The sequence below is a fragment of the Microdochium trichocladiopsis genome (assembly GCF_020744255.1).
Source record: "Microdochium trichocladiopsis strain MPI-CAGE-CH-0230 chromosome Unknown B0I36scaffold_13, whole genome shotgun sequence".
NCBI lineage: Eukaryota > Fungi > Ascomycota > Sordariomycetes > Xylariales > Microdochiaceae > Microdochium > Microdochium trichocladiopsis.
In genome coordinates this window covers 1,000,069-1,024,155 of record NW_025763556.1, presented here as the reverse complement: position 1 = coordinate 1,024,155, position 24,087 = coordinate 1,000,069, and the positions used below count along the sequence as shown (strand labels likewise).

The 24,087-nt window shown below is 57.6% G+C and overlaps 6 protein-coding genes across 6 annotated transcripts; 3 read left to right on the top strand and 3 right to left on the bottom strand.

Moving 5' to 3' along the window:
- Nucleotides 1-7,752: 7,752 nt before the first annotated feature.
- Nucleotides 7,753-8,545, top strand: B0I36DRAFT_369394 (uncharacterized protein; the record flags this gene model as incomplete). The annotated part of the gene is made up of 2 exons (XM_046159769.1): nucleotides 7,753-7,778; nucleotides 7,867-8,545. The coding sequence occupies 2 exons, from the start codon at nucleotides 7,753-7,755 to the stop codon at nucleotides 8,543-8,545; spliced, it is 705 nt and encodes a 234-aa protein (XP_046005404.1).
- A 1,151-nt stretch (nucleotides 8,546-9,696) lies between these two features.
- Nucleotides 9,697-10,887, bottom strand: B0I36DRAFT_389332 (uncharacterized protein; the record flags this gene model as incomplete). Its single annotated transcript, XM_046161317.1, has 4 exons — nucleotides 9,697-9,898; nucleotides 9,982-10,204; nucleotides 10,325-10,792; nucleotides 10,867-10,887. The coding sequence occupies 4 exons, from the start codon at nucleotides 10,885-10,887 to the stop codon at nucleotides 9,729-9,731; spliced, it is 882 nt and encodes a 293-aa protein (XP_046005403.1). The 3' UTR covers nucleotides 9,697-9,728.
- A 930-nt stretch (nucleotides 10,888-11,817) lies between these two features.
- On the bottom strand, nucleotides 11,818-13,089 carry B0I36DRAFT_389331 (short-chain dehydrogenase/ reductase). Its single transcript, XM_046161316.1, has 5 exons — nucleotides 12,598-13,089; nucleotides 12,541-12,554; nucleotides 12,270-12,462; nucleotides 12,075-12,194; nucleotides 11,818-12,001 (listed from the first exon to the last, which is right to left on the bottom strand). Exons 1-5 carry the CDS (start codon nucleotides 13,079-13,081, stop codon nucleotides 11,859-11,861), a joined length of 954 nt encoding a protein of 317 aa, XP_046005402.1. The 5' UTR covers nucleotides 13,082-13,089; the 3' UTR covers nucleotides 11,818-11,858.
- Nucleotides 13,090-15,340: 2,251 nt separating this feature from the next.
- On the top strand, nucleotides 15,341-17,140 carry B0I36DRAFT_278318 (uncharacterized protein). Its single transcript, XM_046151439.1, has 3 exons — nucleotides 15,341-15,545; nucleotides 15,655-16,105; nucleotides 16,217-17,140. The coding sequence occupies exons 1-3, from the start codon at nucleotides 15,524-15,526 to the stop codon at nucleotides 17,043-17,045; spliced, it is 1,302 nt and encodes a 433-aa protein (XP_046005401.1). The 5' UTR covers nucleotides 15,341-15,523; the 3' UTR covers nucleotides 17,046-17,140.
- A 714-nt stretch (nucleotides 17,141-17,854) lies between these two features.
- B0I36DRAFT_209982 (uncharacterized protein) lies at nucleotides 17,855-19,161 on the bottom strand (the record flags this gene model as incomplete). The annotated part of the gene is made up of 6 exons (XM_046148894.1): nucleotides 17,855-17,991; nucleotides 18,147-18,211; nucleotides 18,311-18,428; nucleotides 18,532-18,830; nucleotides 18,873-18,946; nucleotides 19,048-19,161. Coding segments are annotated over 6 exons (807 nt in total), but the record flags the coding sequence as incomplete, so codon positions are not given.
- A 2,850-nt stretch (nucleotides 19,162-22,011) lies between these two features.
- On the top strand, nucleotides 22,012-24,004 carry B0I36DRAFT_398089 (uncharacterized protein; the record flags this gene model as incomplete). Its single annotated transcript, XM_046161603.1, has 4 exons — nucleotides 22,012-22,416; nucleotides 22,660-22,911; nucleotides 23,104-23,289; nucleotides 23,491-24,004. The coding sequence occupies 4 exons, from the start codon at nucleotides 22,012-22,014 to the stop codon at nucleotides 23,950-23,952; spliced, it is 1,305 nt and encodes a 434-aa protein (XP_046005399.1). The 3' UTR covers nucleotides 23,953-24,004.
- Between the last annotated feature and the right edge of the window lie 83 nt (nucleotides 24,005-24,087).

The following is a 24,087-nucleotide window of genomic DNA, read 5'->3' as shown; positions in this document are numbered from 1 at the left end:
TCTTCTCCAGATCGGCCCTTGCAGCAGACAGACGCCACCCCAGCTCAACAGCCTCTCCCGCATCAGGTGCCGCGCCAATACGAAGCGGGAGCAAGGCGGCAGACTTATATATAGTAAGCGCCGATCAGGTTAGTCTCTATGCGGGTTGCCCGTAGTAGCCTACCCTTATCCCCTGTCCGGTTACTCTCTGTCGGGGTTTCCTTCTCGGCATGCACGTCTCCTGCACATCCACGCCAATATCTCTTCTCAGTGCGGGGAAAAATTTATACCCGCGCGGCGAGAAGTGCAAAGTACGAAAATCAAGGTGCCTGGCACTCTTCCCGGGCTAAATCCTTCTTCCCTCAACCCATTCTGACCACCGTTAGTCGGCGGAGCACCCCCGTGGCTACAGCTCCTAATGGCAGTCCACATCGCTCACAACTGACTCGTCTACTCTATGAGGTAAAGTGTCGCAACAAACACCATGCTCGCACCGCCACTGGCCAACGGATCGACTTCACTTCACCTTGGGGAACATCCCGCAGCTATCTCTATGGCTACTAGGCTCAGCAAGATAGATCTGGATCGATCTTGTCGTGTGGAGCAGGATGTGTATAACAGTTCCACTGCTGTTAGCAGCCTGCCTGCTGGACTTTATTGCGGGAGCCCTGGACGCACAGATTGACGAGAACGGACACGCAGATTTGTCTTAGCACGAGGAAACATCTACCTGGACAGTCCCTGGGTTGAAAATGGCGAAAGCGGTTGCCTTTGCTTCTGTGTCCGATTTGCCCAGCCCAGTGGCCTCGAGTAGAGCCAAACAAAGCTAAACGACGCTGGCAGAATGAATGCAGGCTATCAGATTTTTGTAGATATGACTAGGGACGCCTACTCTTCGGCCATCTTTATTCTGAAAATACATCTCCACACTGTTGCAGTTCCCCTTCGCCAACATTTCGGCACCGATGCTGCTCTTGTTGCTTCCCCTGACATCGTGCTCAGGTCTCCGACACAGACGATAGAAGAATGTCCTTCCAAGGAGCACCATGAGCAGCGCAGCAATTATGGGAAGATCTCGTGCACGAAGAGATGCCCGCAATTGCCCTAAAGATACCCGACGTCGGTGTGGTCCCGATTATCCGCACTCCTCCCTTTGCTAATCTCGCTAGGTCTTTCACGAGCTCACGCCACGATCTGAACGTGATCTGGTCCGCAGATACTGGCACGATCCAACTGGCACGATCCAACTGGACAAGATCCTTAAGGACTCGGTCCTCGCGTTTCAGAAAGTCTCAAGCGAAGGGCGTGGTTGTTGATAAGTTGGACTCACCGCCTGGGCGGCGGCCTCGTTGCAGCTTCTGCATCTACCATACAACCCTAGATTCGAGGTTAAACCTCTGGGTGGTAGCTTCAGCATCTTCGTGCTATTTCACACTCTGAACTAGGGCATATCCATCTCAGTTGACGTAACCGCGGTTATGAGAGCCGCTTTTGACCGGCCACAGCCGAGACAACTCTTATTACGAAGTGTCCCGTCCGATACTACCATTGTCCTGGCACGAGGTATATATCGAGGTGGCTATGAGCAGAATCACTGTTATTTTCGAGGGAAGCTCGATCCTCGCTCCGTTACGAATCATCAAATTCTTTGGGGCGTAAGGCATTTGTTCGTCTTTCACCTAACGTGCCATCTTCACGGGTATTTTTCATGGCAGATGCTGGAGGCGCTACCATCTAGTTACACCATTTCACTGGCAAGGGCTGTTTCGGTCTTGGTGGGCAAGAACCTTCTCAACACTTCAGTGGATGACACTTGTCGGGATCGTGTCGCCTAAGACTTGAGAGCTGCGCATCGATGGTGCTGCTGCTCACGCCCGCACGTATGGCCTCGAGTTTACTTTGGCACATTTGAGCTCTTCCGGTTGCAGGGCACAACAAATTTGTTGGTGCCAACCGCGAAGAGCTCGCATGCTGCTTCGACCCCGATGACCCTCGCTCTCACCAGGCGGTTCAGTTGTCCGTGGACCTTGTTGACAGCCGTCGCCCACCCATTTACGCACACCAACGACGTAAACTTTGCTCCTGAGTGGTTGCTTGAGGTGGTGAAGATGCTTGACTGGTCACGATCTCCGCTTCCGCCCACCCACTTTTTCCACTTCGCCGAGCCCTCATTCAGAGGGAGGTATGGAGGGGTGTGGAAAGGGGGAGGGGGTGCTGAAACTACTTCAACACTGCACAGGCCGGAATTCACCACCGAGTCTAATGTCCTGTACGCCTATTCTGTCCAGGAGACTGCCAAGCTTCTGAAAGGCAGATGTTGGGCCCGATGCGGGGATTCACCAAGGGTACCTTGAATCTCTCCTGAAGGCCATCGATACGCGGCTCTGGAACAACGAGCTCGGCGCATACGTCTACCCGGACGATACAATAGCCTGTGCGCATCCCGGTACCCCGTCCATCTACAGGGCACTCACTGCCCGCGACATCCCCCCACGCGACAGCTACGAGAAACGGTCTGGGGCGTCCTTGATCGACGACCAGAGCCCCGAGACAAACTGCACAGTCTGCTTCTGGGGGGCCCCCTGATGACGCCGCTGGCCGCCCCGCGTTCTGCACGGCGACCAAGTCTCGCGCAGGATGTAACTAAACCACAAGGTTCTTATCACTGTCGAAGAAGGCGCTTGTCGGAGATATTCAAGGTCTGATGGATCTGGAACTGCAAGAGGTCGGGGCACAAGCGGCGCGCGCTGTGATCAACTCGACCCGACAAACGCTGCCACCTGATTTCACAAGCGCTTAAATCTTGGGGTTCATGTATCGACCTTTATTTGCAGGCTTAAGTCTGTGCCACACGCAGCACAGAGGTAAAAAGGCTTTGACGGCAAGTCACCGCGAAAGTAGCGGATGCTGGCTCAGTCTTCATCTCCCGGGGCAGGCGAACGTGGCCGACACGCCAAACGTGCACGGCAGAAGGGGAGTTCTTGGTGTTGACCCCTCCCCTCGTTTCTCATGATTGTTTTTCAAATGACGCGTTCAGGCGCTTTCATCTTGCTCTGGCCAAGGCACAGGAATCGATGCAGCCAGGCTTGCTACAGCATTCTCAAGGCAAACTAGCTTGGCCTTGCCTGGAAGTGACGTTGTTTATGTGGACAATTCAATGTTGGCAGCCCCAATGGATGATGTGGAATCAACCGCAGCACCAGGTAGGTAGCACTGGGTCATCAGCACGCACACCGCCAGCACATATGAACGGAACCCCCCCCTTCGGCCCTGGCCTGGTCAGCACGCGCCAGGGTCTCGCGTCCCTGCATAAACGGGCATGGCCGATCACTGTCACAGGGGGCAGGCTCCGTTGATCTTGAACGGTAGGAGGGGTGACGTAGCCGTGCCCAAAACGTATTGCTCACGGTCAAAAGCAGGTTCAGGGACCGCTTGGCACGGAATAAAGCTTGGGGTTAAATGACCCAGTGAGCCGACAGACCGAGCCCATCACGATGTCCTGCGTAGCGAAGGAGGATCCTTTGTTCGGGGTCGGGCGAGTCAACAGCCATGTGACTGACCAGGGTATTGAGTAATGACCCCTGTTGTGACCCTTGCACCCCGGTCCGACAGTCGACAGGGTCTGCTTGATGAGTGATCTGCCCAGGCAGGAAACAGTCTTCCACAATTTGCAGGCTCTTCTCTGTAGCTGCATCGTCGGCCATGCGAGCCGGCAGTCGGCAGTAACTGTGCACTTGGCTCATCAACTAGCAGGTTAGTATGTCAGGTAGCGTTTACTGGTACATGGTTTCGGCCGAGTGATTTCTAGTTTTGGAGACTAGCCGCTGGTCGTCCATATCAGTAAACAACTGTTGGTGGGGGGGAGCTGAGGACGGGTTTGGGGGCGTCCTCAGAGAAACAATAACTATTATGCTGTGCTTGGTTGAAGTGCTTCACGACCATCTTGCGCAGCGTTGGCTGCTGGCTTTGTGAATTATTCCGCCCAGTCAAGAACCAGCGCCTCCTTCATACATCCACCCGACACAAAAGCACTGATGCTCCCGTCCATCTCTGATACTTGCGTCAATCACGAACCGGACGTTTTCACCCCTCAAGTTTTCCCACTCGGCTCCGGCGGCATCACAAGCACAAAGGTCAGCCCGGGCAAGCCAAGCAAAGGCAGACCACAAAACTAGTGGCTGGCATGGATTGTTGTCCCACACAAGCCCCAAGCCCCGAGTGTCACGCCACGGGCGGCCCATCAATGTATTGCCGAGCTCAGTTACAGTGTAGAGAGTATCATCCACTGAGCATGGGACCATGTCTGCCACGTGTTTTAGAGCTGGCCGGCCGGTGTGCGAGTCAAGGCTTTGGCTTGCCTTAGGGCCTAATTACATGGTAACGCTGTTTGTTACCATTTGCCCCGTTACGCAGAAGAGTCAGGGTTCATGCATGACAGGGCAAAGCACGATGCCAAGTGGTACAATCCTCCGGTGCTCCCGAACGAGACACAGGTCAGTGCCTGCTTACGAAAAGGACCAGGTCCATCTGTCGTCGCACAAACACCATGTTGATCACCCGCAAGCACGCAGCGAGCGTCAATATTATCCTCAAAGTGTTGATGTAGTCCTTCCAAGGGGTTTGGCTCGTGTGACCAGAGCTCCCTGTAACGGGAATCTGTGACGTGGTTGGTACCAGATAAGCTCACCTGTCGTCAGTGACTTAACCGAGCGGCTTCTGCCGATTCACCGAAGTACCGAATTAATGGATACATGGAGCCCCTGGCGCACGTGTCCCTCCCTTCAGACATGTTGGGCACACGCCCGATGAGCCTCTGGGTGTTGATTCAGTGGTTCACCGCTGTTGTTGGCGTCTGGTCGATCAGATTGTCTCTGATCTTTGTCAGCTCTGACCAGTCGGGCTTGTGATCACGACGCGCTGATACGCGGTGTGCTTCCGTCCCAGAAACGGACCGGGGCTTCTGTTGGTGCAACAACGATCATCCTTCTATGTCAGCTTCGTACTCGGGCCATACAATGTCTGGTTGGCCTCCGGAGCAGATTCCGGTGATCCAATTGCGCAGACGAGGCGCAGATGGGCCTTCCTAGTGCCTGGATTTACGGGCAGAACCTTACCGGACCCAGCATCAGGCCACTTTGTTGCAGAGAAGGGGAAATTGGTGTCATGTGCCTACCAGCGGATCTTCATCCCACGCAAGCATGAGTCGCCAGCCTAGCTCGCCTAGTAGACCTTCACAGTGCCGCCATCGCTTAATTGCGCGCTAGAGCAGACAGTGCCAGCGACGCGTGGCGTAGAATCAGGTGTATCCACCACCCTCCTGAGCCGAGCCAAGAACCGTGGCGGGCTTCTAGAAAGAACCACCAAAGTGCTATTATTTTCGAGCTAGAAGGACAAAAGGACTGGTCATAGAGAAACATGGCTTGCGCTTGTGGACTTTGATGTCTAACCCACTGCGCTGCGAAATATGAAACTTGACCGTGGAGGCCTAACTAGTGTACCACAGCCTCTGCACGTTTGCCTCGTTCGGGCAAGCTACTCGCTGGCGTCCAGAATTAGCCTCCTTCTGCCAAAAAGACGCGGAAGTGTGATTGTTCTCCGTGCGGTGAACATCATCAAAATTGCCTGGACCAGGCGGCTTGCAGCTTTCCATCGTCTTCCTTGCTGCACTGGACCAGCCAGGAGGGACGCGCGGTGAGGCGTGCCACGCGCCACGCACGCGCCATTCGCCGTTCGCCAGCCCAAGCATGACCGGCGAGCGCGGGCTATGGCGACCTTTGGATCCCCGATGAACTGCCCGTGTGGTTCCATGCACGCACGACTGTGCCTGTCGTGGGCAACCCCTCCCATCTTCGGAATGAGCACGGTCAGGGGCTTCGGGGTCTTGTTCGGAATTTCAGGATCGATCGATGGTTCCCGCCTGATCAGCATTGCCCTCGCTTTTTCATTGGAGCGATCGCAGCCCAACTCCCCAAACACCTATGATCAAGCCGCTGATCTTAACCACGCCTCCAGCCAGCGGGAGGGAGACAGGCTGATTGGAGCGCACCCCGAAAATAAAGTATTCCAGGGTTGCGTGGGCAGTGGCTCGAGGGGTTCGCCATGCGTTCCTTCTTGGAGATTGCCCATGACGTTGTACGGGCCCAAGGATTTCGCTGGGCCCGGCTTCGTTGCCCAAGCTGAACCTTAATCGCGGGCGAACGTTTCATGCCACGTCATTAATCAGCTCTTATCAACTTCGCTGCCCAGAAGTCCAGCCACCAGCCGCCTAGGCGCCGCCGCCGCCGGCTTAGATTCAGTGGACCTTGCGCCCCAGCTCTCGCCAGGTGGTGTACTTGAGTGGTTGTTTTGCAGCCAGCTGGTCTCTGCTGGGTCTGGACCCAAAGCCCCCCTCCGGCTCTGGGCATTTATTTGAAGATTAGTGTTCCAGAGGTGCAGCCCTGCGCATTCCATTGGCGTGCGGGCATGGGCCCCTGGCAGCACCCGCACCAGCAAGCAGGAAGGGAGGGAGGGCGGGCAGGTGGTACAAGCGGCGCTGCGTCCGAAGCCTGAAGGAGGCCCTGTCATTCGTTGGACAGCACCAGGAAGAGAAAACAAGGCCCCAAAACCCACAGCCAAGAGGGGCCTGCTGTCTGCCTGTGGGAGAGGGCCTGGCCTGGTTGGATGGCTGACGGGGCTGCCGAAAAGTGGACGGGTGGTGGTTCGAGCAAAGACGTTTTGTGCAATCCAGGGCGTGCCCTCCAGCACATAATAGTTGTGGCATCGAGATCGCGGCCACCCCGGCCTGAACTTTTGTACGTCCTGTGGGGGGTCCAAGAGCACAGCGGATGATGTACATGATGGAAGAACCCGTCACACATGGCGGTGGTTGCAGCATCATCCAGGGTTCATCCTGCACGGAGGATGACCGACCGCGATGGTTGCTGCGCGTCGGGCTGTCAGGCCACTGCCCTGGTCATCGTGCTTGCTGGGCTGGAACAACCTGGAATTCAAGGGACCAGGGGATCGATCGACCTGCGCTGCAGCGCGAGGGTCAGCATTTAAAGGCGCGAGGGGCCCCTGACACTTGTCGGCAGTCGTGACTGGAGCACTCCGTCTCTGGCTGTCCATTCGATCTACGCCTTGAAGCATCGCAAACCCTCGACACGGCCACGGGATATCTCGCCAGCGTACATACTTGCATCGCCGACACACGCAGAGACAGGACGAGGAAGCTGAGCCGGCACCACGATCGCAGCGAGGCCCCAAGGGAGGTGACTGACAGGTCCCACCCTCCACGACTGACAGCGACGAGAAGCGGTACCAAAGGGCAAAGGGGCGGAGCCACCACCGAAGAGCCGGATGCACAGCTAGAGTTCTAGACCGTCGGGCCCCTCGCGTGGTCTGGGCCCTTTTTGCGCCTGCCACCACCACCACCACCACCGCCCAGCAGGACCCCAAAGGGGGGGAAACGGCGCTGCCTATCACGATCGTCGAAACGGTCTTGTCCGAAGGGGGGAAACCCTAATTCCTGAGCCGTATATAGGTCTCATCCGCATCTCCACGCGCAGTGCCGCGCGGATCGACGCCCGCCCGCGCATCCTGTCCGCACTGCGCCCCCCGTCACTCGGCCGTCTGGCTTTGTCTTGTTCGCCCTGGCGACGACCTCGCACGCCACCTCTGCGGAGGTCAGAACAACCACCCCCCGGCGGCCCGCTCACGGCCACTCCCCGATCCGTATAAGTTAGCAGCACCAGGCGAAGCGGGCACTTTGCGAGGTGCTCGAGTCTGTGGAGGATGAACCGCCCAGTGCCAGTCACGCAGTGCGTCCCCAACCAAATCCCCCCCCCCCCCATGGACCTTTCAACAAGACAAACAGGGCTAACTTTTTGATGTTTCTCGTGCCCCCAGGAAGCGGCCGCCCGCCACGTTCCGCCCGCCGCCATTACGTCATGAAACAGACTCTTCCAACAGCGAGGTCGAGGAGCAGCAACCAAACAACAACACCGGCTACTTTTCTCCGAGCACCAACAGCGGCAGCCGCCCATCCTCTCTACCACTACCGCCTCTACAGCAGTCCGCATTTCTCAGACCGCCGCTCGTCTCCCCCCGAGAACTGCTGAACCCAATGTCCATCGCCTCCGCCCTGGCCGACACGGCCGCCGACATGCCTCCCCGTGGCAGCACCAGCAGCAGCGCCGCCCCCGGCGGTCAACCCTACCACGGCCGGCCCAGCGTCAGCAGCGGCAGCCAGACCGATCACAGCACCGCGAGCCGCAGCAGCAGTTACAACAGCTACAGCGCGCCATACCTACACCGCCGGAGCAGCAGCGTGAGCAGCCCGTACTATCGCAGCTCGAGCCAGCAACAACAGTCACCGCATGGCCATTACCAGGCCCCATATCAAGCAGACAGTGGGCCCGCGGGCAGTGGCGGCAACAGCGCGGGGAGGAATCCTGTGGACGACGACACGCGGCACATCGTGGAGCGGCTGCGAGCCATGGACCAGAGCCTGCGCGAGGCTACACAGGCGCAGCGCAGGCTCATTGACGAGACGATGCTCAACTGGCGCAGCGACGACAACAAGTGAACTAGCGCCCCCCGGACCAGACGAATGCAACGACGAACACGAACAAGGGACGGGAAAGCGACGAGACGACGAACAAGCTGCGTTTTCTTGCGAAACAAATGACCCGGGACCAAGAAACACGAACCCGGGCCTCTCTCCCATCCACCCATCTGCTCAGGGGTACTGCAAGAATTTTTCTGATGAGACATGCCGGCCAACACTGGACACGGTCGACACACATACAGCAAGCAGATGCACTTTGGTCGAGCAGTTGGAAACGCCGCGGCGTTTTGGCAGCCTTGATATTGAATGCGTTGCGACGCGAACGAGGCGGGCTGTGTGCGTGCTCGCGATGGACCTTTCGAGCACACCACCAGCCACGGGCAGTCGCACAGTTCTGGGCGCAATACAAAGGTCAGGAACGCCCATGTAAGGTGGAAGTGAGACCTGACGCACGTCGCCAATCCGCATAGATCTCTTTCGGGGCATCGGATTTGGCCCTGCGCGGAGAATCTGTCGTTCAGAACTTCTCCACCTTATCTTTCACGCGCAGTACCTGTAAGATATTTTCTGGCAATGAAGTACTGGTTACCTGCCACCCGATATGGGCTGTTCCCAAACGACCAGTCGTTGCTCGTAGGTATGACCAGATGATACCTATCGGTGGCCTTTGGCGAAGGGCTGGCTACGAGCGGCGTGCTGAATGGAACTTTCACAAGGCTGTGGAATGAAATGCCTCGCCCAAGGTTGACGATGGCTAGTTCCAAGCAACAGAGCAGGGGGGATGACATACGCTGTCTCTGTATAGTTTAGATCGATGGATGATTGGTGCATTACCTGAGGAAACCCCAGGAAAGGGCCACCGACGTACCACGAACGCCAATGAGAGAGTAGGCAACGATTGTGACGCTATTATATCATAAGCAGATTCTACAAATAGAGCGTCAAGATGTGTATTGTGCTGGCGGCTGGCAGATTCGAGAACCAAAGCTCTAAACTAAATCAGGGATTGATCGGTTGGCACTTGTCGAGAGTCCTGTTCTCGATTCCTAGCCGGGTGACGTGAACACGTCTCAAAACTGGACCAGTCAATAACCCAAGGCATATCCATCATGCGCTCTCTTTGAACCAGAGAAACGACTACCTAAACGGGCTGAGAATCGTATAGTCGCCCGCGGAACCCGTCACCTTTGCATGACCGCCCTCACAGACCCTTAATGCCGACCTTGAGATACCACGGATCCGCATCAAGCTTGTCTCTGATCTCGCCCTTCTGAAGATCCTCAACATCCCAGTTGACCCAGACATAACGACCATGCAGGAACTCAGCCTCGGGCGACGCGGCCCAGACCGCAAAGTGGCCCGGGAGATCATCTATCACGCAAATTGACGGTAAGCACTCCAGCATCCCAGCAGTTGCGAAGGCCGATAGGCGCCCACTCGGGCTTCAAACATACCATGAGCCCACGGCAAGGTGTCACGCGTGTATCCCGCAGCCTCGCACGCCTCGGTGAAGATCACGCCCGGGTGCATGCTGACCATCTGCAACTCGGCCACCGGCACGTCGCGCGCAACCTGCTGCATCGCGCACGTCCCCGCCGACTTGGACAGCTGGTAGCCCGGCATGCCCTCCGTGTCACCCCACCTGGCAATGTCCTTGGTGGTGACGTAGATGCTGCTCTAAACGAGCGAAAGGATGAGTCAGTCGAAGATCAAGCAACAGGCGGCGTGGCTGCTGGTGTCGGAAAGGTTCCTTGGCTGTGTGTGACACAACCCGGGCCCCCCAACGGAAGAACTTACCTTCTGCCGATCCGCGCCGCCGGGCTGGTTATACAGCTTCTCCACCCAGAGAAGAGGCATGCGGACATTGCTCTCGAGATCCTCCCACAGCCTCTTGACACCCTGCTTCAAGATGCTCGCGAACGCGGGAAAGTGCACCCCGCTCCACACCAGCACGTCGACGACCGTGCCCTCGGCCTCGAACTCGGCCCACAGCTTGCCGGCGGCGTCCTCGTCAAAGATGTCGCAGACCCGCGGGGCCACCTGCGTGTCCGGGTGCGCGCCCGCCAGGCCCTGCGCCGCCTTGTCCAGCACGTCCTGGCGGCGGCCGAGCATCACGACCTTGCCGGCCTTGGCGGCGCAGAATGCCTTGGCGATAGAGTAGCCGATGCCTGTCGAGGCGCCGCAGACGAGGACTGTTCGTCCGGCCTGGGACAGCTCGGGGCGGGAAGGAGATATCGCCGGGTATGGCGCGGTGCGCCATGTGGCCTATTCATCAATTAATTCCCATGCACGTGTGGATCGGGACGAAGGGGGGGACCTCTTGATCCCAGGGCACAAACCATAGGAAAGGCAGACTCCATCTTTGCCGGAGAGGAAAATCTGTCGTAATGGAAAGGGTCGGCTAGGTGAAGTACAAGGGTAGCTGATTGAACTTAGAAGCTGGCTACAGATGGGCGTTGATGTGGTTATAGAGGACTTGGAAGATACTATCGGCGGACTTGAGCTTTATATAGTGGGAGGATACCCAAAACATCAGGCAGCTTCCCAACGTTAGTGCCCGTCAGCGGAAATCATACCCCCCTTCACGCGAGGGGCAGTTTTGCCGGTTGAAGGAACGCCAGTTAATCATGGCCATCGGGGCATGGATGGCCATGAAGGACGTCGTCGTCAAATTGGTCGAAAGCGGCCTAGCCCCTTCGCTGGCCCCCCACACCAGCCAGCCCGGAAAGCCAAGCGATGCTCGGGCGAGGATCTTGCAGGCACTGCCCGGAAAGTGGCCTGCAGGTAGCCTTTCCGAGGTCGCCGACGTCCTCATGTCAGCGAACTTGTTCAAACTCGGAAATATGCCTGTTTTGTTTGGACCCAGAAATCAGGAGAAAAGCCATTTTGCTCCGCTTAGTCAATGGGAGGAGAAACTCGGTCTTGTCTGCCTCCGCTCCGACGGCGACCGCATCTCGGCTTGGCAACACGTTCAAAAAGCCGCGGTACCCTTGAGTATGCGCAGATTCAGACTGGTGGCGGTAGATTACCAGATTTTGGAAAAGACGCTCTTGTACTGTTGGTGTTTATAAAACAGAATGGCTCTCCATGGAGGATATTTAGCCTATGCTAAGGTTATCCTTCAGCGCGCATCGACTATCATTGAAAGCCCATGCTGGGGCAATATATGTACTGTCGGAAGCTGCAATAACGACCTATTCCTGATCAGACAGTCGTCTTCAAGGCATGGCTGCCAGACAGAGATGCTGCGACAGCCAGAATTCCACATGCACTTCTGCACTACCTGTCATGCTTGTCACCCAGAAGTTGTGACTGGCCAGAACGGTGGCACTCAGTACGCAAATCTTTCCCCAACCATGTCCTCGCTCAGCCGCCACAGCCTCTCCGCCTCGACGGCGTTGTTTGCCCACGGCCAGACCTCGTCGCGGTCCTGCTGGGCCACATTGCACGCCGTAAAGTGCTGTCCGTTAAAGGCTGTAATTGTACTCATTAGCATCCCACTCTTTCCCGAGCAGCAGCAGTGGTGGTCAAGGGGGGCACAACTTACGGCGTATATCGTCGCTGAAGGACGTGAAGATGTGTGTTGCCACAATCGTCTCTTCGTCGCAGAAGTCGAACTGGGAGTTGGGCAGGGAGAGGGGGTTGCCCAGTCTCTCATCCGCCTGGCCTATTACACGTAACTGTTAGGCAAGCTGCTTTGAGATGGAGTCCTCGAAAATGGTGGGGGAAGAATACTACGTACGTAGCGATGTAGGACCATCCCCTCCTTCAGAAAAATCCACATCCCGGGTCAGATTGCTCATGTAAACGCCCGGGTGAAGCGAGAAAGCTTGTAGGCCTCTGCTGCCCAGTTTAGTGGCTAGAGAGAGGGCGAAGAGGTTGTTTCCAGTCTTGGACTGGCCGTAGGCCGACCACTTTTCATAGACCTTGCCGTCCTGTGGGGGTGAGTCACAATGACAGTCAGCATCCACTGCATTAGAGAGACGATCCAGCCATGCTGGAAGCCATCATACCTGGAACCCGACATCTGCCCACCGGATCGGACTCAGCCTGTGTCCATCACTGCTCACGACTACTACCCGGGGAGAAAGCAGCCTCAAGGACTTTGGGCATGACCAAGTTGGCAAAGACAAAATGGCCGAGATGGTTGACGCCAAACTGCATCTCGAATCCGTCCTTGGTCTTGCCGTAAGGAACTGCCATGATGCCCGCGTTGAGGACTAGAACGTCGATATGAGACACCTCGGCACTGTCCATCACCTCACGGGCCGCGCCGCGCACACTGGAGAGAGAGTCCAGGCTCATCTCGATCATGGTTGTCTTGACCGCCGAGTTGGCTTCTGCTACCCACTTGGCGGTCGCCTCGATCGACGCGGTTGTCCGACCAGTCAGGATGATCTGAGCTGGCGAGGCGCGGGCGATCGCCTTCGCGTACAAGGCACCGATGCCTCCAGGCGAGGCACCCGTGACAAGTACGGTCTTGCCCTTGATGTTGTCCGCGAGCTCGGCGGCAAGGTCGGAGCCCTTGGTTTTGTTGTTGTATCTGGGCGCCATGGCTGCTGTCGTGACTTTGGTGAATGGCCTGATCGGTATCTCAGAGTACCTATGCCGGGTCTTGAAGAGCCTTTGCCTGATTCAGGTGAGCAGGTGTCATCTGATTGACAATCTTTTATAGCATTCACGAAGACAAATCCCGGTCTATGTCCAGCCTCATTATGTAGCTCTGATTTCGTCATCGGCCGCAAATAGCCGTTGTCAAGATCCATGCTTGGTACCATACGACGCGAGTGTCCCCACAAATGGATGGTGAAGAACTTGGAATTGGCTGCGTTGGCCAGCTGTAAACCCCGAAGGTGGGGCCTATCACCGACAGGCTTTGTCGGTGTTTACCTGCAAAAGCCGTGGAGAACGGGGAGCGAGGATGACGAGGAATCGAAATGTAGAGGAGGAGCCGGAGAACTCGCGCCTTTGTTTTGTGACGGTCATATTTTCCCGACAGCTTCTTAGCACACGCAACATCCTCGCTGAAAGAGCCGGATCCTCGCCGAACCTGACATCCAGCCATTTCGGCGTGAACGGTCGAAAGTCGCTCATCGTCTCAGAAGAAGTCGAGCCCTTCAACAGTCAGGCCGCCCTGCCGAGTACAAGGTGGTGAAGACACAGTATTTGAGCCTTAGAGTCAGCACCGACAATAACAACAACCTCGTTGTTCTCTCCACCGCCAATCAAGTTGTTGGATAAATGCCCGCCGCAGGCACCATGCTCAAATTGCCATAGAGCAATGGCCTTGTCGACTATCCAATCAACTGACTGTTTGCCGTGGCGATGGGTGAGACGGCCAATTGGTGTGATGCCGCGTTGAGTGATTTCAGGAAAGGTTTCGGGAATTTGCCACTCAAGGGAATCGTGCGAGCCATCATAATATGTTTTGGCATCGACGTTGATGACTTCTGCAAAACTAAACCTAATTGTCAACAGAACTGTTTCGTATTCGCGGAAGAAAAAGATATGAAGAAGTTGGTATGAACAAGGGTCTTTTACTGGGGAGAGCTTTATTGGCCGAGGATGATTCGCTGGTCAGCCTTAGCGAGCTGAAAGGTTTTGCCTGGATGCCTTCCGCATTGCACAAGCGAGAAGCCTACGCCAATACGTCACCGTCGATACTCATTTGCCGCCCCCCTCTTTTTCCAGGGATACGGAGCAGCACAGGATTGGTTCGCAACAGTACAACAAAAGCGCGCAACCACAGGTTGTCTGCAGCGGCGCCGGCAGTTTCCTTATGGAGACGTAGTGCTAGTCCAAGCACAATAAACTAGTGGGATAAGCCGTGGGAGATCAGCCGCTAATGCATGTGCTAAGACCCAGCCCCCGAACATCTTCTGGAGCTGCTGAATATGACAAACAGATACAATTGGCTTGTCTCAACCGTGTCACCGATCGCTAACCGGTCTTGGATAATGTATCAAAGCGGGCAGCCCAGGGTTGAGACAACATGCCCTGCCCTGTCTGCTGTGTTTGCTGCCAGAGATGAAGCACCATTCATCGCTCCCACCGTGGAAGTTAAGGGAAGTGGACATGTGATTGCACATGACTGGAGCTGCGAAACAGCCTGCCAGTGTGCCCGACATACTGCCAGCTGTCACATCGAATTAAGCTTCCGGGCTGACCCGCGTCCGAGATTTGGATGAACGACGTGCACAGGGAGCACACTGGCACGAACCCTGCCGCCTTGAGACAGATGTCTCAAGCCATGGTACGTGATTGGTGCCCAGCATCCGTCGATCTGCAGTTGCTCCCTCGCCCCGGCAGTCACTAGCGCAATCCAAATGTCCGTGATCGCAGATTTCGCGGCGGGCAGCAGGATGACGTCGGCACGGGCCTCCTATAAACAGAGGGCGCTGGTTCCGCCCGCTCTTAGCAGATTCAGAAAGCTCTCGCGTCGGTAAAACATTGTCCAGCAGAGACTCTCCAAGTGGATTTCCAAAGACACTGACCTGGACCAGGACAGCGGTCACGGTGCTAGCTTCATATTCCCCTTCTATGCCCTTCGGCATCACTCAAGAGAACTGCTCAGTCAGCTCCGTAGGCAAAATGGAGAAGAACCATACAGATAACCGTTCTCACTCTTCCGCGTCTTCTTCATCCTCAGTTATTGCCAACACATCTTCCCAGCAAGACGCAAGCGATGCAAATGGCGGGCACAACACGCACGGCTCGACCGCGGACTACTCGCGACCGCTGCCAGAGACGCTCCGAGCGGTGAAGCAAGCCTTGCCTGAAGACGAGAACAGCCACCAGCGGCGTTCTTCTGGCAGGACGCTGGTCATCTGTCTCGATGGCACGGGCGACCAGTTCGACGGCGACAACAGCAACATTGTCGCGTTCGTCGCCTGCTTGATCAAGCACTCTCCAGCGCAGCAGGTTACGTATTACCAATCTGGAATCGGGACGTACGACAGCGGTGGCCTGCAGAATGGGATCGCTGCCGGGTTGGACATGGCCGTCGGGAGTGGTCTGGGTGAGTTTGCAGCCTTCTCCTCTGACAAAATCCTCTACAGGGCGGCACATTCCACCACCACCAGGAACTGACTGACTGACTGACTGACACGCCCTCTTGATAAATACAGGCACCCACATCAAGGACGCGTACCGCTTCCTCATGCAGAACTACCGCCATGGCGACAAGATCTGCCTGCTCGGCTTCTCTCGTGGCGCATACACCGTGCGATGCCTGGCCGGGATGTTGCACAAGGTCGGTCTGCTGCCCGCGAGCAACCGGTCCCAGGTGAACTTCGCGTACGACTTCTACAAGGACGAGACAGACGAGGGCAAGAAGCTCGCCGAGGGGTTCAAGCACACCTTTTGCACGCACGTGGACGTCTACTTCCTGGGTCTCTGGGACTGCGTCGCAAGTGTTGGCTTCTTCCCAAGGAAGCTGCCCCTGAGCAAGAGCCCCCCCGCCAACACGGTACGGTTCGTCAGGCATGCCATGGCTCTGGACGAGCGCAGGGCCAAGTTCAAAGTGTGCCAGTGGAACCAGGACGACCCGGGCGCGCCAGCCGGGTTACCTTCAGCATCGTGTGAGGCCGGGAACGGCACAAAACATCATCCATCGGCAGGCGGCGGCGCCAGAGCCAAGCTGGCCCGGCTGCAACGCAAAGCACGAACCGGGCCGCTCCATGGCAAGAGCACAACGCTACAAGCCACCAAAGGAGAGAAACAGGGTGACAACGCCTCGTGCAGCGACAACGACACCATGAACTCCCTCGCCCGCCGGCACGACGAGGACTGCCGCCACCGCCACGACTTCGACACGGACGTGCTCGAGGTGTGGTTCAAGGGCGCGCACGCGGACGTGGGCGGCGGCTCGGTGGAGAACGAGGCGCGGCACATGCTCTCGCGGATCCCGCTGCGGTGGATGATCCGGCAGTGCTTCGAGTGCAACACGGGGATACTGTTCGACACGGAGCGGCTGGCGCAGCTGGGGCTCGATGTCCACGGGCTCTACCCAAAGTACCAGAAGCTCGATCGTTCCGAGCTCGATCGCGGTGGAGGTCAGCCTGACCAGCGGCTGATGCGCAAGTACAAGCAGGAGACGCTGGCGCCGCTGGACTGGCGGTCTGCAGTGCTGAATATTGAGCGTGAAGGGAGGAAGGATGACGGGAAGTCTGCTCCCAAGCAGACCGTGGAAGACCAGGCAGCGGTCATGGACAAGGCACAGTACATCCTCCCGTCGGAGGTGGCGGAGGACTACTTTGACTCGCGACAAGAGCCGTGCGACATGCTCAGAAAGAAGAGGATGTGGTGGATCGTCGAGATCTGGCCGGTAAAGATCCGCGTACTCGTGCAGAACAAGACCGCCTGGGCCAAGAAGGTCCGCTTGAACTTGGGCCGGCACCGCGCGGTGCGAGAGACCAGGCCACATCTGCACTGGACAGTCCAGCGATTGATTGACAATGAAGAATACAAGATTCAAGGAAGGAGGACGAATGGCACGGTGTTCAAGGACGTCGTATAGTTTCAGGAGTCGCTTTCCAAAGATGGATGATGCTATTTTGTAGTCTAAGAATACCAACGCTTGCTGTTATTAAATAAAAATGAGACCGTCCTGACAGGATCATCTGCCCCTTCTTCGACCTCTAGACGTGGTCCGCCCCCTTTCAGGTTCGATGCCAGCCTCCAGTTCATGCACCCATTGCTCGTCTACCTCCGCGGCTGGAGTGTTACTGCGGTCCGGGACCCTGCTCCCATCGCCCTCACTCTCACCCACCGGCAACTCAATCTCAAACACCTGCCCTTCCTCACTACCACTTCCCCACGAGCCGAGCATCATCTTATCAAAACGACCCTTGGTCCATGCTGTTGCCGGCCGTCGTGGTGGGCCACCAGTGCTTTCTCGACCGTCACCTGCACTCTTCTGCAAATGTTTATCTCGCCACTACTTGCCGAGGTGCCCGAAGATTGGGCGGATCTGCCCTGCTCAGAATTCTGAGGGGCCAACTCGCTGCCCCCGATCGTGTGCGTGGCATAAAACTGCCGGCTCAGACTTCCGACCTGCTTGTGCAGCTGCTGATCACCTCCGTTACCCCTTACTTCTGCTTGAACACCGCCAGCCGCGTCTTTGAACCAGATCACCCGCCCGCCCGGACCGCCAATCTGTATCCTGATGCCGCCGGCCTCGTGCACGTGGTCGTTGCCATGGGCGAGCTGCTGATGCTGCCACTGAGACTGCTGCCGCTCCCGCCTGCACTTTTTCCCCTGCCGCAACCAGGCCCCGATGCAGAGTTTGCTATTATTGCTGCCGCTGCCGCTGCTGCCGCTGCTCACCCGGTTCCTCCGCGAGCACGACGAGAAGAGCTTCCGGGCCCAGCTGATCCAGAGCGGGTTGCACACGGGGATGCACACGCAGATCATGGTGATGGCGTACTCGCTCGTGTCGAGGACGAACGGGTGGATGTCGGTGTCTGTTGCAAGTTGCGGAAATGATATAAGTCAACGCTCAGATTGGAAAAGGCAAAAAGGAGGAAAGGACAGCACGAAACGCTCTGTGGTGGGAATTCGTGTTGGGGGGGGTGGGGGGGTAGCAAGCTGCCATCGGTCACAATGAAGCAGTACTTACTCGTGTCGTCGCTAGGTTTTAGACGCATGAGGACGACAGCTCTTGCGATGCCTACGCCACTCGCCCTAGAAAACATACGGGAATTCCGGTTAGCAAGCTCTGGAATGCTTGTCCCCTTCGCTTTCCCCCCCAGTAAGGAGCAGGACGAGACCGCAAGGACTCACAGGATTCCCAGACTCATGCTCGACAGCACAATGACCTTTTCCTTGTGCGGCATGTTGAGACGTCGCACGTACACCCACGGCAGGATGGCGTAGTAGAAATCGACGATGATCCAGGTCACTACGCGAGAAATCGAGGCACGGTGGTGTCAGCTTGAGGTCTTCCTCGTGCCCGGCCGATCCCGGTCTCTTTCCGTCCACCTCCTCTCAACAAGATTGCTCACCTATTAGACCAAAAAACAGCCTCAGGAAATCAAAGGCGCAGGTCCCGTCAGTGATGGTCGTGTCCCAAAAGTACGCCGCGGGGGTGCAGCTCGTGTACGTCGCGACATTGACCGCCACCGCGAGGCTCAGCACGGCCAGCATCCACAGGTATATGCTCGCGCGCTGCCAGCGCGCAGTCACGAAGCGCAGCTGGAACATGCCCACGGAAACCTTGGCGAGCGCCGAGCCGAGCGCGAGGACCCCCTGGGCTATCGTGGAAACGAGCTGCGGGGAGGCCATGCCGGGGAACGGGGGTGGTCTGTCATCACGGCTGTCGCCGTTGGGCAGAGCGGGAGAGGACGAGTCGTCGTAGGCGGTGCCCCAGTTGTATGAGGTGCTGAATGTGAGCATCGCGGTGGAGATGATGAGTGGAAGCTAGACAGAGTGGCAAGCCGAGGTGGTTGTCAGTATCGTATGTTTCGTGTGCTGTGTTGGATCATCTGGGTGTGGAGCCTGGAGATCCTATGGTAACTTACCAGTGCTATGCTATAGACGTGGTCATCGTAGCTATATGCCCTCAGCATGAACACCCGGACGTAGAACCGGAAAATGCTGAACACGATGGCCACCGCCGTGGCGCACCACAGCGCGAGAAGTGCCAACTGGTTGACCTCGTCCGTCTCTCGAACTTCCGGAGGCGTCATGTCGATAGTGTGGAGGTGGACACTCAACAGGACAAGGCGGACATGTCATGCAAGGGGAGATTCGCTGGAGGTGGAAGATGGATGTTTGGACGGCCTGCCGCGGCTTATTGCTGCGTCCGAAACACGCATGGGCGAGCCGCCATTGAACAAGGAATGGAGTGTCGGCCGGGGCCGGGGCCGGAGGTGGATAAGGACCGAGAACGAGGGCCAGCCTCACAGCAATTATATTTGGGACCAAGGTTTCCGCTGAGGCACTGCCGGGAAGCGAGCTGCCGAGTCTAGACCCGTGGACAATTAACAGGTCTGGCACTCGCGTGCCACTCGAGACACTCTGCGCGATCGTGCAACATGCCACTTTGCTCAGGTGAAAGTGTCCAGCCCTGCAAGATCAGTGCGCCAAGGAAACGCGGCCGCCTGGTCGGTCAGCTTTGCCACAGCATGGCAGCAGCTTACACTGGCCGCCTGTCAACTAGTTAGCAGCCATACAAGCCGAAAATGGAAGCGCACAGCTGCCTAGACGGGCCAGTCACCAATCCAAGACAAGGGGATATAATGTCTGAAACGCCTCAAAAGTTATGGTAAGCCCCAGTTGCCGCGCTGTAAATAGCCTAGCCGAGCTGACATCGCATCAAAAAAGCCTACAAAACCATGCCAACCGATACTAATCGTCTCCCTAGCGGTGTCCCCTTGGTTGCCGTACTGAACGCACACGATGTGCCCATGAAGGGAGCATAGTGTCTATCCCATGCTAATAAATGCACCCAAACTTATCTTGAGCTACGATACATCATCCGATGAATCGTCAGCAGCCCCGCCCTGGCATGTGCAATCTCTTGCCCAGGCAGCGTGCTGATTGACTTGTGGCGAAGTTTAAAGTCGGCGAAGCCAAATCATACGCTTGCGGCGCGGATACGCAAACCATGATACGCCCCCGTCACCGCAGGGGCAAGGTTAAAATTTACTGGACAGCCCACGATTGACACTGATACCCGAGGCTCTTGGGGATCATACTCACACGGATGATACCAGGCGGGCGATTTGATCGTGATCCGGGACACGGCACACCAAAAGGGCGCTCCGTCGTGCTTGAAGACTCCCTAGTTTTGATAAAGTGTGCACTGCCGATCTCTTGCCGGGTGGTGAGCCATACAAACTGCGTCTGATCGTAGGATCATGCGAGAGACATTTCACTGGAGCAGTCAAAGCGCTGGATTGTCGAAACTCACGCCGAGTGAGCCTGCTCACCCAGTCCTTGTTGCTCTGAAGTGCCTCTTTGCTAGCAAGGGCAGGTTGCAAGCACTAGTACCAAGTAGGCTATTTTGATGACGGGAGTTCTTGCCAAGCAATCCCGATGGATGTCGTTGTCAGAAGTAGTGGGGGGCCATTCCGCTGGAGCAGGGGGGATTTGATTCCATCTGGCACCCAGCCGCACCTCGGACGAAGCCGGCCCAGTGCAGACGAGCTCCACGCCCGTGCAGGGCTGCTGTCGTGCCGCAAATAGCGTTGCTGAGATCTAGGCCCCCTGGAAATGAACCCTGAGGCCCCAAGATACGATGCTGGTCAGGGGTCCAGACCCCAGCTGACAGCGCCAAGCATGCTATGTACAAAGGCTCAGGAGCTGGCGGTTCCGCAAATGTCACCCTGGGTGAGAAGGGGCATTTCTGCCGTCTGCTTGCTGGCCGGCCGGATGGGTGCTTAAGTACTCTGTACGTAGGCCACGTCACGCGCGTGCTGGAACACAGAAATGCAGCCGGAACTGTGCTAATCGCATCAAAGGATAAATCCTGCCGGACAAAGCTCCATGCAACCCTTGGCGTAGTCATGGTGTCGACGCATCTGGTCGGCGCATGACGCATTCGGCTTGCGCAAGACATGGGGGGGTTCCGCTGGCTGAGTCTGCTAACTTCAGCACCACTGCCGGCAAATTTGGCCTGCGTCCGGTCAGCACGCGGAATGAGAATGCAGGGGATTGCACGCTAGGCCCCCCGGTCTCAGTCAAGGGCCAGCCTAATCGTGGGCTAGCGGGCCGTCCACGCCTTCTTCAGCTTGGTGCTGGCGACGACTCAGGACGTTTGTGGCTTAGCTGACCGTCCGCGTGGATTGGCCGCCACGCAGACCAGATGAATGTTGGACAGGCATAGATCCGGGCGGGGATGGGGGACACAGAGGTGGATGCCCGCAGCCAGTCCTACATACTAGCATATGTAGTAATTACCACATGTTGGAGGGCGGTGGCTCCTCGACCACGGGAGGGCCTGGTCGGACGGGGCTGCCGGCGCTCAATGTGCACCCAAGCTGTGCTAGGTGAGACCTTCGCTACGCATTTAGACTGTCTCCTGCCTCTGGAAATCCATTGCCCCTCCCTCCCCGTCTCTCACATCTTGCCTGGGCATCTAAGTTGTGCATGGCCGTGTAACGGGTCACGATCCGTCCGCCCATTGTCCCGCCCAGACCTAGGTTTCCTCCACGATATGTCTTCATGACAGCAGCGACAACATGTTGGTCCCGTATCCGGCCCGATCGCTGCACCTGCTCAGGGCGGGCTTGGCCCTGCTCGTCGTCTTCACAGTCTACCGATACTGGCAGGTCTCCTCGAAGACGACCACGGCCGGCAAGCAGCCAGCTCAGAATGCACCCCCCGAGCACGGCGGTAGTCCAGCTGCACTGGTGCAAGATGATATTCTGCAGGGCAATATTGCTTCCCATGGGACCTCCAAGGATGTCCCAGGGGTGCCGCCAGCGGGTGTACCGCCGCCTGAGTTGCTCCCTCCATCTTCAGAGCCGGACACCACCAGCATGAACCTCCCCCTCCCCGACGAGTACGCTGCCCACGACCCGACATCAGAGTTCTGCGCGGCCCGCTTCACCACCAAGTGGTTCGACGTGGTCCGCGCAGGCCACACGCAGTACTGCCTCGACAGCGCGGCCTCGCGGCTGCACTGCTTCCACACGCCGCCCGAATTCCACAACGACCAGCACATCGACACGTTCTGCATCGCGCAGAATGTCGTCTTCGACTCCCGCCGCGACACGTTCACTCTCGACTGCCCCCTCACCAAGCACGTGCCCCCTGGAGTCCCCGCGTCCCCCTGGACCTTCCACCAGTACTGGTACGAGACGGGCCCGGGGCCGATCTTCTGGAGGTGGATCACTCTGGAGGACAGGGCCGGGATGATCAAGCACGCCCCGATCAAGGGGCCCGTGGTCATGAGCGGTGGTGGCGGCGTGGCAAGGCCAGCCTCCCCGGCGCAGCAACCGCAACACGACCGTGAACCAGACTTGCCAGGACGACCAACCGAGCGAGACGTGGGCGAGAATCAAGACAACACCCGCCGCTCCCCAGCGCCGGCACCAGCACAAGACTCCTCAGACTCGACCTCGGGGGTCCTGCTGTCCCCGGAGTCCAAGGCCCTCGAGGGGGCCGCCCTCGCCGCGTCGGCCCAGGCCCCGCGCACATTCACGTACCTCCTCAAGCGCGAAGGCTCGGGCAACATCTTCCACTGCCTGCACGAGATCATGTCCATGACGCAGACCTTTGACGCGCTGCGCACGACGCGCGACCCGGCCACGGGCCAGCCCTTCTTCGTTACCCCGCAGGACGTCGCCAACACGCAGATCGTCATCACCGATGGGCACAATGACGGGCCGTACTTTGACCTGTGGAGGCTGTTCTCGGGCCGGCACCCCAAGAGGATCGTGGAGCTGGTCAGCCCGGACCAGATAGGGCAGAGCAGGGGAAGGAGGAAGATGAGGAGGAGCAAGAAGAAGAGAGAAGATGCAGGAACCAGCGGCGAGTTGGGCCTGACCGGGGAGAGTGGTGGGAATAGTAAGAACAACAACAACAACACTACTGCCGAGACGGCTCTCGCGAGAGAGGTAGCCGCGCAGGACGATAGCACGACATGGCTCACCCGCCCGCTCGACAATGTGATTGTCGGCTTTGCCGGCGGGTCGAATCCGGTGTGGCACGACGACTGGGAGAGGTGGGACTGTGTCAATGAGCTGAGGACCGTGTTTGTCAGGAGAGTGCTCGACTTCTTTGGGTTCCCGCCGGACGAGCCTGTCGCGAAGAAGGTCGATGGGCCGGACAGACGGAGGAAGCGGGCACTGGAGGACGGCAACGAGACCGGCACCCGCGAGGACAACACTCCCGATGATACAGCTGCCGCGAATAAACTCGCACCAAACAAGGAGAAGCCCGTCGCTGCCGCGTCCACCGCCTCAGACGACAACGGCAAACGTGAAGAAGAAGCAGAAGAAGTCGCCCCGCCAAAGCCCGGGGCTCTTCGCATCACCTTTATCGACCGCAAAGAAACCCGCCGCGTGCAGGACACGCCGCAGCTGCTCGCCCACGCGCGCACCGCCCTGGCAAAAGCCAACGTGCACATCCGCGCCGTCGACTTCGCCACGCTCTCCTTCCGCGAGCAGATTGCACTAGCGCGGGAGACGGACATCCTGGTCGGCGTGCACGGCGCGGGCCTGACGCACACCCTGTTCATGAGGCAGGACATGGGCGCGCTGGTGGAGATCTTCCCGGAAGGGTTTGAGCTGCGGTGCTTCCGAGCGATGGCGAGGGACCGTGGGCTAGGGTACTACAAGATGCATGTCCCCGTGGTGGAGAAGAAGGAGGACTTCCACGTTGAGGACGTCATTGTGCCCAAGGACCGGTTTGTCGAGGTCCTGGAGCATGCGGTCAAGGCGTTGGATAATCGGCCTGGGAGTTTTAGGGATTTCTGACCGTTCTTTTGATGTTTTACGATATTTCATAGATAGACATGTATGGCGGTATATAATAAAGCCATGAGCAGAAAGCCGGAACTGTCTTGTTGTGCCGGCTGAATAATCCGTCTACACGTTGTCTATATCATGCGA